Here is a 14,747-nt window from a genome sequence, read left to right on the forward strand (position 1 = left end):
TTGTTAAATAATTTAGTACATTTAGGGTTAAAGTGAGTAACACTAACTACCGAATGCATAATACACTAAGCATGCAAAATATAAAAATTCTGCAGTTATTTAAGCATTTAATCTGACAGTACGAAATGGTATACGGTATAGGAAATAATTACGAAAGATTAACTCCATGTCAGACATGTTAACACGTAAAATTTAACTATTTTGAAACTTAATCTCTGGATTCGTGAAGGCAGGCAGGCAACTAATTGCCTCGCCTTAATCACTCAGTAACTCCAAATTAGGAGAATGTTTAAAATAAACTTTTTTATTAGTTCCTCAGCCTTACACTAACAACAGAAACCAAATTCCACAGCTTGCAGGAACAGCAAAAACAAAGCGTAAAGTGAAATTTAATGCATTCAGATATCAGATTTACAAGACAAAGCGCTCCTACGAACTTTGTCTTAGATACTCCCCTTTCGCGAGCAATTGGTTATGTCCCATTTCTGGCTTTTTAAAAAATCGTGCCATTTCAGCCTCTAAGGATGGGGTGGGCAACCATGATTCCCATTTCAGCCTTTTCATTCAGGGTCAACGCTATAACGTTGCGCGCCTCTAACTTGCACGCAACCAAGGGGTGACTGTGGAAACTGTATAAAAGATAGAATCTTGTGAAGGGTTTAAGTCCCTTTTTATTCAACGTAATAAATTACAATTGCGTGCTCTTGACGCTTACAGACGGTGCCAACTCGGCAGTCAAATAAAAATAATAACCTGAAAAGAAACTAAAGACAAGATTCTAACTACGAGGCTCTCTAAAATAACTAACTCACCGCGTTTTACAATACCGCTGCTAATTCAGCAGACTTGAAGCTCACTGGAACGATTACCACTACTTCCCGCCAAGCACGTAGGCCGAAACGCGGGGTTCTTCAATTCTCGCTAACTACCTCCGCGCTCGTGCAGTAAGAATATCCCACACCGAACTTGTTTCCTTCTATTTAAATCATAATACTTCCGCTGATAATTTGAATCCTTGCGCGTTCTACTCAAATTTACATATTCTGGCATTGGCAGTTCCAGGGGAAAGTAAGGCTTGACAGGAAAGATAGTTTAAACTTAAAATAAATGTTAGTTAAAATAAATATAAACCCTACATTTGCCGCTGCCAGAATTTGGAAAACTTGGAAGCAGGTCCTACAAACGACCTGTTGTAAGTTTCTCTAATTCTGAACTAACTGGCGAGAACCTCGTTTACACAAAAAAATCTTACGTAACAAATTGTATTCTGTTGCTCGTTTTAACTCTCTCTTCTTACAGCAACTTTTCCTGGACTTCATCAATCAATCTTGGTCTTTCCTTCCAGCATCTGGAAGGAATAAGTATCAGTATCTTTCTACATATATTATAATTTACACTAATTTACACTTTCTTGACACAATAAATTTTCGTTTTTAAACGATTCGTTTTTCTTAGTTATTGCTTACTTCACATTCATTCAATTTTTCAAGCATTAATTTAACTTTACCCTGGCTCTCCACCGTGTGTGGTGTCAAACGGGAATATTCGTGTTTTAGTCTTACAACACTTCCCCTAACCACCATGATTTGTTAGAATTCAACGACCAAATAGACACACCTTACTCGACATTCTACAACTCAATGAGCTACTTTAATAGTCTTAAAAATTCAAATGTAGGTGGAGAACCCTACAAAACACATTCATTCTAACTTCCCCCTCATTCATCTTTAAACATGCAGGCTTTCGCTCTAAAGCATGACTTTATCTACAATTTACTACTTAAATTTTGACTTCATTGCTTTTAAGCATTCACTTTTAGCATCTACAATTTTATGCTTCTAGACTAAATTCTACTTTTACATACCATTCAAGTATTTACATACATTTACAAAATTTTAATACATATGCTTTTTACAATTTACCATAAAATGAATAAGAGAAAATAAATTTTTACTTTACTCATTCTTCGCCAAGCTGGCGGCACTGAAAGTAAAATTCTTATTAATACAAGAATACGAAGTTATTTTTATCTTCGGCCAAATTTTGGCTTTAACATAACAGAATTATTCTTTCGACCAACAGAAAATGCTTGTTTTTAGCTTTTACACGTAAAGAAAATAATACTTTTGCCTTAGCTAAATAAAGTAAAACAAAACTAAGTCTCAACCGAGACATATTGACTTTCGTCAAAACATAGAACTTCGTACTTATGCATAACATTTCGGAACAAAAGAGAAAAAAATTTATAGAAGGTTTTAACTTATCTTTGAGTTTTCGATGCTTGAAACTCCGTCATTCGTTTTTGGCAGAATTGGTCCCAAGTTAGAGGTTTCATGGATGTTAATCTTCTCCTTACTGTCCTCCGAGTGTCGTCCACCTGACTTTTTCTTTTGCGTCCTCTACATGCTGGCCTCTTGACGGAGTAATCGCCTGCTTGTTGCCCTTTCCGTTTCTCCCTGGGACGGCTGGTCTTGACGTCCTCCGGTCTGGAGTCCTTCTTGAATTTCTTCTGTTCGTCGTATTTTTGTGCCTCCTGTTGGCGTTTCAGTTTCCGGAACGGCGGCCTTGCTGGCACCTGACTCTGTGGCCGTGTGCGCGTTCTCCTTGATGTGTAATTTCTCCTGCTATCCTTTGCAGGTGGTGTTTTTCTCTTTACCACGGTTTCTTTACCCGGTGCATCTGTATTTTTGTTTTTCTTAAACGCTGGAGTTTGAAAATTATTTTTTCTTTTTGATACCGACGTCCGGGTTGTAGAAGTGCTAGGTCTCTCTTCAGTTCTCTGTTTCTTGGGTGGTGGAATAGTTGTTGTAGTCTCTGGACCTTCTATTTCGTTTAGACTTGAGTCCTGCAAGAAACTTTAAGGATTTCAAAATCATTTGGATTATAGTATTTTTTGACCTGGTCGGGACTTGCTTTACAGATTTCCCCTCTCTCGTTCTAAAGATATAAGACTACTCCTTTGATTTCCTGAATTACATAGGGGCCTTCAAACTTTGGAGCTAGCTTTGCCATAAAATTGTCTGGGGCACTTGATAAAGAAAATTTCCGCTTCAATACTTTATCCCCAACTTTAAAATCTGCTTCACGGCGTTTTCTATCGTAATATAGTTTCTGCCTATTTCTTGCCGTATCCGAGGTTTTAAGCGCCTGATCAATCAACTTTTGCACATCTTTTTGTTTAAACTCCTGCTCTCTTTGTTGCACAAAGAATAATTTATCTAAAGGCGTAATTAACTTTCTGCCTAAAAATAATTCTGCTGGAGTTTTTCCCGTAGTATCATGATGTGCCGTTCTTAAAGCATAAGCTAACTGATTTATGTAGCCATCCCAGCGCTTGTGATGTGTGCTCACGTAACTGCGAATTATTTTTACTATGTTTTTATTAACTCTTTCTGCTATGTTAGCCTGTGGTCTATACGGAACCATTTTGATATGGCGTATGCCAAGTCCATTGCATATGTTTTCAAATATTTGACTAATGAATTGTTTTCCGTTATCGCTAATGACTTTTATCGGTGCACCGTATTTTAAAATGTATCTGTGTAAGAATGCATCTGCGGCTGTTTTGGCTGACGCGCGTTTAAGTGGAACAATTTCTATCCATTTTGAAAAATGATCTACTATTATTAAAAGAAAACGATTTTTATTTAACTCGCTCTGGGGGAAGGGACAAAGGAGATCTATGCCTAAAATTTCATTCGGAAATGTAGCGCGAATGCTATTTAAGTACCCGGCCGGGCTGTAATTAATATCATTTATTAACTGACATTGATTGCAGGACCTGACATACGCCGTTACTATTTTGTATAATTGCGGGAAATATACCGCCTCGCGTACCCTTTTTATAGTCTTTCTGACCCCTAGGTGGCCCGCTGTTTTTTCTTCGTGCAACTCCTTCAAAATGCTTAATCGAAGCGAGGCTGGGATGACTGGCTTATACTCAAGATTTTCGTTTGTTGTTTTCGTATAGAATAATAAATTATCTATTATTTCATAGTTTTCTGCTCTATTTCTTATCGCATCGATATCTGTGTGCTCGAAGCTTTCGGTGTCTTTCAAATAAGCATAGATATTTCCAAATTCAGGATCAGCTTTCAGTTCAGTAATAACCGTATCTCTAGAATCTAAACTTTTTGAAGTCAACACAGCGCATTTAAGTTCATTTCCTTCATCGTCCAGTTTTATACGAGAAAGTGCGTCAGCTACATTGTTTTCCTTACCCGGTTTATATTTTATTGTGATATTATATTCTTGGAGTTTTAAAGCCCATCTTATTAACCTGGGCGTTAGGTTTTTCCCCGAGTAAAGTCTACCAACAGCCGCATGATCCGAAAAGACTGTTACTGGCGATTTGCCGAAATAAACTCGAAATTTGTGTACAGCCATTAATTTGGCTAATGTTTCTCTTTCTGTAGCTGTATAATTCCTTTGTGTCTGATTAAATGTTTTACTAATAAATGCCAGCGGATGGTTATTTTGCATAAGAACCGCACCCACCGCATAGTCTGACGCATCTGCTGCAATTTCCAGGTTTCCGTCCCCCACAGGGAATTTTAAAACAGGGGCATTAATAAGCGCTTCTTTTAATCTTTCAAAAGCTGTGTTAGCTTCCGCTGTCCACGTCAACTTACCCTTTTTTCTTTTGATTACTAAGAGTGGTTCAACAATATTAGCGAAATCTTTTATGAAAGATCGATAGTAAGAACATAACCCAAGGAACGAAGAAAGTTTCCTGGCGGTGTTGGGCGGTGGGAAATTCTTAATAGCTTTTATTTTTGAATCTTGCGTTTCTATACCCTTTTGCGAAATTTTATAACCGAGATATTTAAGTTCTTTAGTTGCGAACTTGCATTTTGAGGCGTTAATTGTAAGACCGGCCTCTTTTAATAATTTAAAAACTTGTTCGAGGTCATTAATGTGTTGTTCCAACGTACTACTCGTTATAATTATATCATCTAGATAAATTAAAGTTGATTTTCCTAGGACAGGTTTTAGAACAATGTCCATAGCTCTCTGGAATGTTGATGGGGCCCCACACAACCCAAAGGGCATGCGTAAAAATGCATAAGTGCCCGATTTTGTTATAAACGCGGTTTTATGTATATCTTCGGGTCTCATAGCTATTTGATAGTAGCCAGACGTTAAGTCCAAAGTATACATATATCTTGTGGATTTGATCTGTCTAATGATCTCGTCTATAACCGGCAAAGGGTAAACTGGAAATTTGGTAATACTATTTAGTTTTCTGTAATCAATAGCAAACCTCCAAGCCCTTTTATCCGAAGGAGGAAACTCGTTCTTTTTCCTACATAGTACGACTGGACTCGCGTACTCACTATTTATGGGCGTTATTATTTTATTCTTTAACATCTCCTGAATATGTTCTTCGATGATTAAGTCTTTTTGTTTGTCATAACGGTATGGCTTAGTCCTACAAGGTTTTTCGGCATTTAATTGAATCTTGTGCGTCACGATTTGGCAGTTTCCTGGTTTTTCTGAAAACAAATGAGAAAAATTACTCACCACTTGCTGTATTGCTTTACTTTCATGGTCATTCAGATGGCTAAGGTCCACTTCAGGTGTCTCCACAGGTTCCACCACCCTCTGGTCCATCTCCAACACCACGGAACTATCTTGAAAATTTAATTTGGCCCTCGCGGCCCTTAAAAAGTCCATACCTAAAATAAGAGAGTGTTGCAGATTCTTCACCACAAAAATTAATACTTTGAGACTTTCCTCTTTACCTGTAAGTTTAATGATAATTTCCCGATGCAGTGACATGTTTTTCCTTGCGCCGCTATAGTTTCCGTATTTCTGGTTTTAAATAATCGTATCCTATAAAAATTCTTTTTGAAGAAATTTTCACTCATAAAATTTCCTTCTGCTCCTGTATCGATGAGGGCTTCTACTGGTACATCGCCAACCAAGACTTGTATAATTGGTAGCTGTGAGTTTTTTACGATGACCGTGTTTAAATGTCTATTTGAGGGTTTCTTTAAAACTTCCGGGGTCTGGACCCTCCCTTTCACAGGCCCCTCTAGTCGTTTAAAGCTTTCCTTTTAATCTGTGTCTTCTGGGTACGCGGATGTTTATTTTCAAATTTTCTTTTTGGGCCTTGACCTTCGAGTTTCGATGCGTTAGCTTGATAGTTTTTTCCCCCATAAGAGCGATTTCCATTTCTGGTTTCCTCCTTCCTTCGGGTACTTTGAAAATAATTTGAAAAAATTTCCCTCTCACTTTTTCCGCTATTCTGCGATTTTGAAACTTCACCGCCAATTCGAAAAGTTCCTGCAATGTGCTTGGGTTTCTAATTTCAAAGTAGTCTTGGACAGCGGGTAACAATCTTGGTAATATTATTTCAATTATCTCCGCATCGGGTTTCTTTCCATACAGCATATCCGTTAGCTTGATTTTTCGTAAAATAAAGTCCGTCAATTGTGCTGTATCCCGTTGATACAAACTATATAGTTCGGCTTCCAGCCGTGCGCGATCTTTCACTATGGGGAAGGCCTTTACTAACGATTTTTTGAAATTTTCAAATGTATATGTCTGGCTTCCAAATTCACCTAGTAAAAATTTGCCTATGTTTTTCCACCATAGCGCGGCCTGTCCTCTTAGTGCTGATGTGGCGATGGCAACTTTTTGTCTTTCAGGCACAGGGTAGAGCTGAAAGTGGTTTTCTAGACCTTCTAGAAATACCGACACCGAATTTTTTCCGTCGAAATAGACGTTTGGCTTGATTGACGCTCTCAAAGTCTGGACCAGGTATCCAAATCCTTCTAACTGACTTGTCATTTCTTGGTGTTGTCCAGCGGCTTCCATCCAGTTTTCGGCCATTTCAGTTCGATAATTGTTCGGGCGCCAATATAACGTTGCGCGCCTCTAACTTGCACGCAACCAAGGGGTGACTGTGGAAACTGTATAAAAGATAGAATCTTGTGAAGGGTTTAAGTCCCTTTTTATTCAACGTAATAAATTACAATTGCGTGCTCTTGACGCTTACAGACGGTGCCAACTCGGCAGTCAAATAAAAATAATAACCTGAAAAGAAACTAAAGACAAGATTCTAACTACGAGGCTCTCTAAAATAACTAACTCACCGCGTTTTACAATACCGCTGCTAATTCAGCAGACTTGAAGCTCACTGGAACGATTACCACTACTTCCCGCCAAGTACGTAGGCCGAAACGCGGGGTTCTTCAATTCTCGCTAACTACCTCCGCGCTCGTGCAGTAAGAATATCCCACACCGAACTTGTTTCCTTCTATTTAAATCATAATACTTCCGCTGATAATTTGAATCCTTGCGCGTTCTACTCAAATTTACATATTCTGGCATTGGCAGTTCCAGGGGAAAGTAAGGCTTGACAGGAAAGATAGTTTAAACTTAAAATAAATGTTAGTTAAAATAAATATAAACCCTACAACGGAAAATCGGAAATAGCGAGACATCACTAACTGTGATGTATTTACGTATTTATAAAGTGATTTCACGATGACTCTTCGCTCTTTAAACTTTAAACATTGCCTAAATAGAACATTAATGACATTCATTATTAAACCTAATGCAGAAAATTTGATTACTTTCTAGTAGTAATATTTTATTGACACGAAATTTTTAATTTTGGAAACTGAAATATCGAAAGTAAAAAATTATATTAAAACAGAAAAATGAAAACTTTTGAGGAAAGGGCTAATATTATAAATCTGTATTTAAAATATAATGTTTTATTATACTTTAAATGTGTAATATATATATATATATATTATTATTATTATTATTATTAACCTATATAACCTATATATATATATATATATATATTATTAACCTATATAACCTATATATATATATGTATTCTATTTTATATCTATATATAATAGAATAGCTAAACTATAATAAAAATAGAGTAATGCTAATAGAATAGAATAGAATAGATAATATATAATACAATATAACCTATCAGGCAAAGGAAGAGTTAGAAGCAAAACAAATTTGACTTATTTGTAAAGCTTATTTATTAAACAAAAGGTAAAGAGCAAAAAAAGATGCTATATGTTTGATATTATTAAAAAATTAGCAATTTTTTCTCCCTGGAGCAAATTAAAAAGATAACCTATTTACAAAAAACCAATATTACATGGTTGCTATGATTGTTAATACATTGTATGTCTCCCAGACGATGCAATACAGTCCGTACAACGCCTAGGCATGCTGAGTATCAAATTATCGAGCTGATCTTGGGGGATATTACACCACACAAAAAGCAATGCTCTCCGAAGTTCCGCTAGACATGTAGGAGGAGATTGACGGGCTGCAACTCGTCGGCCAAGCATGTCCCACACGTGCTCTACTGGATTCAAGTCCGGTGAGAATGCTGGCCAGTCCATACGGGTATCCTCCGATTGAAGGCATTCGCTTACGATGTTTGAACGGTGAGGGCGGGCGTTGTCATCCATTAACACAAATTGTGCGCCCATGGCGCCCCGAAACAAACGTACATGCTGTTCCAGAATGACGTCCCGATAGATTTGGCTTGTCATGGTTCCAATTTGAACATGCAGGTCAGTTCTGGAACCCAGAATAATTCCACCCCAAACGAGCACTCCTGCATCACCGTAACGGTGTCGTTCAATGTTTTCTTGGTGGTAACGGGTACCTGGAGCTCTCCATATGAAAGGTCCGGCGAGAATCAGACTGCAAGCTAAACCTGGACTCGTCGGAAAACATCCCACAAGCCCACTGTTGTGGTGTCCACAATGCATGCTCTCTACTCAAGGCTAACCGAAGGCGACAGTGAGTTGCAGTAAGTGGAACGCATCTGACAGGTCTACGAGCATATAGACCAATCTGCCCTAAGTGTCAGTACACAGTCTGCCTTGATATTGTCGTACCAGTGGCTGAAGAGAGCTGACGAGACAGGTCTGAGGCTGCGCTCCGCCTGTTTCTTTTGGCAGTTACTGCCAAATACCGGTCCTCATTCGGCGTTGTAACTCTGGAGCGACCTGTGCTGTAACGTCTACTCACATTACCATCATCTTGGAATCGTTTCCAAAGCCTGGAGATGACACTCTGTGCAATTCCAAGTTCGTCTGATACTTCCAGTTGGGTACGCCCACATTCCAGACGGCCGATAATTCTACCACGTAAAAAATCATCCAAATGCGTCCTTTGTGTCATAACTATTCGGTTATTGCACTGAAATGCTTATAAAGCACCTGCGAACAATTTTACTTCTTTGCCTGTATTCCTTCTATATCACTCTCTTACACTTTCGTCATTGTGACGTACCATCGGTGTCATCTAGTTACTTCCTGAAATTTGCATATGTTTCTTGAAGATATGTGTAGTGATTTTACAGGTGATATATTTATTTTAGATTTCGATTTCCGGGTGACTCCGAATTATCCTTGATTTATGGACATGAGTGTATTAAATTTGCACAACCGCATTTATTTTAGAGAATTCTCAGGATTTTTTAAAATGTTCATAATTTACCTTATTAAGTCATTTGGTATCAAACGATATCAGATAATGAAGAATAATAGCGAGTTATTTCTATAACTGTTTTACTGTGCTCAAAATTAGATCCTTTGCCGCTTCATTATTCTTGAAATAAACAGCATAAGGACACGAAAGATAAAAATATACAGCGAAATAAGGACTATATTTCTAGTGTGCACTTTTAAATTAATATGTAAAATTCAACAATAGATAAATTCTAGAATAGAAAATTGAGTTCTGCTATGATTTTGCATCCTCGAAATAAAAGCAGTATGCATTTTGAAAAACTAAATATAGATGCTTAATAAAATGCTGGGTAGTTTAATGCTAAGCAGAAAGTTGTAATTTGCAAAGAAGCAGTTATTTTTAAAGGACTTTGATATTCTAATTATTCATTCATTATCATTAGAATAAATAGTTGTCATTGTGAAGATAGTTAATAATTTGATTATAAATCTTGTTAAGGATTTCTTGTTTAGAATAGATATATGACATCTTTTCTAATCTAAATAATTGACTTTTACATTGTAAATCTGTTTTATAATAGAGCCAAAATAGCAGCTGTTTCTAGACGCTTGTTTAATCTTTATTCTTTTATTTGCAAAGCAAGTTGTCTGACAGATTTTTTAGTGAATTATGTTTCCAGATGAGCATTAATTTAACAAAAGAGATGTCATTCACCAATAAGCGTTATGGCAGTAGTAAAATTGAGACACCATGGCCAGTATAACTATAATTACATTACTTAAATACTGAATTTTATTATATTATGCTATGCGAGATTCAAAGACAAATATATTGTTACGTTCTACGGGTTCGTTGATTTGGCGTAATTGATGGTAACACTTGATGAAAGATCAAAACGCAATTTATTCGCCAGTATTACACAGGACAGTTCCAAGGACACGTTTACAGTCGTCGAAAAACTAAGATAAACACGCTGAAACAATCAGCAACAAAACCTTCAGACTATAACTGTGAAGACAACTTCGCGGCAAAGCACTAAAGTAAAGCTCTCGACTCAGTCGATCGCTCTCAAGCTAATCTGTGTACTCAAAACACAATTAGCCTACTGAATTAAAGATACCACTACTCCGCGGGCAGGTAGGGTACATAGCTTTTACCTACCTTTGAGAATATTCTCGGGAAAACCGCTAAGAATGTGTTCTAGAATGTTCTCGCTCCGCCATTGGCATATCGCCATTTTTTTCCCAAATAGGCGATTTCGCGTCAAATGTGGCAAACCCGACCATTTTCTGCAAATTTCTAGGAACCCTAACTCTGTTTTGCGGGTAAGCTGAACCGAAGTTGGGCATTTCACAACAATTCACATTACATTTCACAACAACGTGCATTAAAATATTCCATAAAATAGCAGAACAAAATATACACTAAAATGTGAAACAAAATAATGTGCAAAGTGATTGCACTTATTTTGATATAAAGTGATTATAAAAGAAATAAGTACCTTTGGTGCGATTTTTATAAGCTTAGCAACAGTGTATCTCTCATAAGGAACCTTATCATTATTACATTGAAAAGCTACCTGTAAGAAAATAAGTACAACAGTTTGAAAATTTTGAAAACAGGATAACGGCAAAGCTTTATTAAATCATAGAATAAATGCATTAAAAGAGGCTAAAGTTTGAAATATTTCTTGAAAGCAAAGCCTGATATCTAAGAACTATACCTGAACTGGGTTTCCTTCATGATTACTTATTACGGATCTATATTATTGGACGCTTCATTTTTTATTTCATTTGGTCCGTCGTTGAAAACGTAATCCATTCTTTCGTATAATGATATGCTATTTTATGGTATCCATTCATTTTAAGTTTTATGAATACATGTAGAATCAGGTAAAGCAAATGCTACTATACTTTGTGAACTCATTTATATTGCTCGAAATTGAATGATTAATCAGATTTGAGCAAAACAAACACTTTACAAAGCAAAGGCCGAAATTTTATTATATGAAACATATTTTCTTCACATGCTGAGTGAAATCCTTCAAGCCACATGCAAATGAGATAAATAGAATAAAATTACGCAGAATAAATGCATTAAATATTGCAATGACCTAAACCTTAGAAAAGTATTTCAGTTCATTTACAACTATTTAATACATTCTCTTACAGATTTTGATCAGCTTGGGATAAGAGACAAGTCTATCGTTGTAAAAAAGACCAGTAGACCCATCCCAATGCGATATTGCCCAGTTTTAATTTTAGAAAGAATATAATTAAATATTTAATAGGCGAATCAGTCTAAAGAAACTCCCTTGTCAGTATGATCCCTAATAACGTATATGCACTTGCAATTGTATGTTTTTACCCTAACTGTTTTAACAAAGCAATTTGTTATCATTAACTTTACTTTTCATACCTTAAGACTACAGAATATCTAATTATGTCATGAAAAATAAAGAATAAGAGTATATATAGATATATATATATGTGTGTGTGTGTCTGCAAAATATAAATTGCCGCCCAACTGGAATAGTGGTTAGTGACTCTGGCTGCCTTACCGAAGAGTCCGGGTTCGAATTCGAAGATGGCATGAATGTTTTTAAATGTATAGTGTCTGTATGGCATTACACTCGGGCACTCTAAATATGTGGGGAGCTGAAAGTCCTTTTGAGAGGTTAGTGGTAAGGGAAGAGGGGTGGGAAACCCTCGGACTTGTCTACTCGGGGTGCACTCCTTCAAAGCTGGGAACAGAAGTGAGCAAAGATTTATTGTCCCCTGTAGAGTACCCAAAGCTCTTGCCAACGACAGGCGCAATCTCGCCTCTTTGTTACGATGAATTTATGAATTTCGTTAGCTTACTCTGATGTCAGACAAGCGAGATTAGTCACAACAATAACAACAAGCTCTAAAATAATGACAGCCCATTCTTAATTTTAATTTTGCAATAGTCCCTTTATTCTTTACTTTAGTTTGGGTACTTCCTCTTTCTATCTTGAATATAATAACTATTTATAACATACTAATACAAACTGCATCATTTCAAAATAATCCGCGTCAGTTATTCAACACGCAACGCAGAGATATCTTTTATCCATTCACATGCCAAGATTTCTTTTAGAGAACTTGTAGAATCATTAGGTTTTTTTTTTTTTTTTTTCCGAAGCAGAAGACTTGAAAAATTTGCACTGTCCTCGCCAGAAAGTTTGTACATTTTTCTTCTTCATTTTCAATAGTAATGTTTTTTTTTTTTTTTTTTTTTTTTTTTTTTTTGTGATTTTAATGTTGTTGCAATCATTTAGTGATTTAGTGCTTCATCGAGGGTCACGATTTATCTCCGATTAAATAATTTTCGTACGGGGCTCTACAAATTGATCTGCGCTTAGTCACGTTCCTCGACAAGAGCTGGTGAACATTATGTTTTTAAGCATTTTTGAGTAGTAAATTTTGGTTTATTATTTCGTTTCTTGTTGATACAGGTGTATTCAAAGACTTTGCAATTGATTGCTGAGTTGACGAACATTTTCTTGTTATGAACGATTTAATTTTAGAAACATTAGAAACAGTATGTACCATTTTTGTGTATTAGTTTGGAGTCTTCTTTCCCTGAAGATGTAATGTTTGACGGTTTTTTCTTGTCGATTAATAATGCTGCTTATTTTTCACTTAGAAATTTTATATTATGCATTTCACAAAGTTTTTTTAATCATGGACTAGGAATATGTTTTTATGAAAAGCGCAGAAAAGCATCCTTCAATCCATAACTTGTTTACATGGGACGTTTTGAAAGAAAATTAATTACGATATTTCGCATTTCAAATAATAGGCTGTTGCCAGAAATTTTATTCCAAACATTTGCTTTCTTTTAATCGTTGTAATGTACCAACATCCTCTGCAGGTCGAAAAGGGACAGGCTCCAGATATAAATTGATTTAAACATTGGTTATCGAGACATTATTTACAGTGTTTTACATTGATTAGCTTATAGATATTTAACAGTATAACATATGATTACTGACATAGATATTTAACTATTAAACTTAGTTGTTTCTTTTTAAATTCCTACTATTAGCTCACACTCTCCCTATATTTTGTTCAAACTTTCAATCGTTAATAAAATACTTTTTATTTATCCACTAAAGTTCAAATACATTTTTAAAGCTTTTCACATATTAAAGTCAATTCCTAATAATAAGGAGTGCGAATTTATATCAAAAGCCGTGGTAGCAACAGAACTAATTCACTAACATTGCTATGCTAGCCTGTGAATCTGCGTTTCTGCCGAATTCAAAATCTAAAGGAAAAACACACTTTACACGTTTCAAAATAAGAGAAAAAATAAAAAAGACACTAATGAAGAAATAATAGACCCCCATCGGCTTCATAAATTAGAAACGAAAAAATGTTAATAATGTTAATAAAAAATAACTAAAATAAAATTTTCCTTTGTTGACCTAAATAGGAATTAACTAATTTTTTTAACTTGTTTTAAACTAACTAGTAATTATGTTTTCGATCCTTGCTTTCTTCTTCCAGTATTCCTCATCAGAATGCAAATTAGTTTGTAGTGGATTTAATTTGAGGCTTCTGGTAATTAATTCTTCATATATAATCTGCCTGCTATTGATAAACAAATTAAACTATTAAAAAGCAATAGATGTAGTTCATATAAATATTATTTTTTACTTTTTAATCTGATTGATTCATACAGACAGTATTTCCGTGATTTATATTTTATGCAGTAGGTAAAACATTGAGCCTCCTTCAAGGTGTATTAAAAAGTAAATGTTAATAAATGTAATTATAATTGCTTTTTAATAGCATTTAATACACTTACGATAAAATTGTAACTTCAGTTACAATTATATTGTAGTTATAAAGTAATCGTAATTACAAATCGTTAAACTACATTTGCATTAAAATTATTTAATTAACTTTGATTACAATTACATTGCTCCTGAACTAATTGTAAATGCTAGGTTTTTAATTATATCACTGTAATTAATTTTACCTCCAATTGCATTATAATGGTAAGCTTAGTTGCACTGTGTTTATAAATTCAATTAATTCATTGACACTGTAATGGGAATTACATTGTAACTCAGTTATTCATTGTAATTCAAATTATTAATGAATTACATTTTAAATGGTTAATGGCTAAATTATTATGCTGACAGCTCCATTAGGTTAGGTTAGATTATATTAGTATTTGAATATGGCAAAGCATAAGAGTGTTATCTGTCTAAGAGAAGGTATGCCTGCGCGAAAACTTGCTGAGGA

At 35.4% G+C, this 14,747-nt stretch overlaps 1 protein-coding gene across 1 annotated transcript in view; it reads right to left on the reverse strand.

Moving 5' to 3' along the window:
* The window catches only part of LOC118187497 (neprilysin-2-like), a 135,289-nt gene that overhangs the window by 60,062 nt on the left and 60,480 nt on the right, over nt 1-14,747 (reverse strand). The window contains exon 7 of the mRNA XM_035357734.2: nt 10,970-11,047. Within this exon, the coding sequence (XP_035213625.1) occupies nt 10,970-11,047 (78 nt within the window). The remainder of the gene's footprint in view (nt 1-10,969; nt 11,048-14,747) is intronic.

Source organism: Stegodyphus dumicola, chromosome 2 (genome assembly GCF_044657685.1).
Source record: "Stegodyphus dumicola isolate Sdum_Otavi_A_Nest chromosome 2, ASM4465768v1".
NCBI lineage: Eukaryota > Metazoa > Arthropoda > Arachnida > Araneae > Eresidae > Stegodyphus > Stegodyphus dumicola.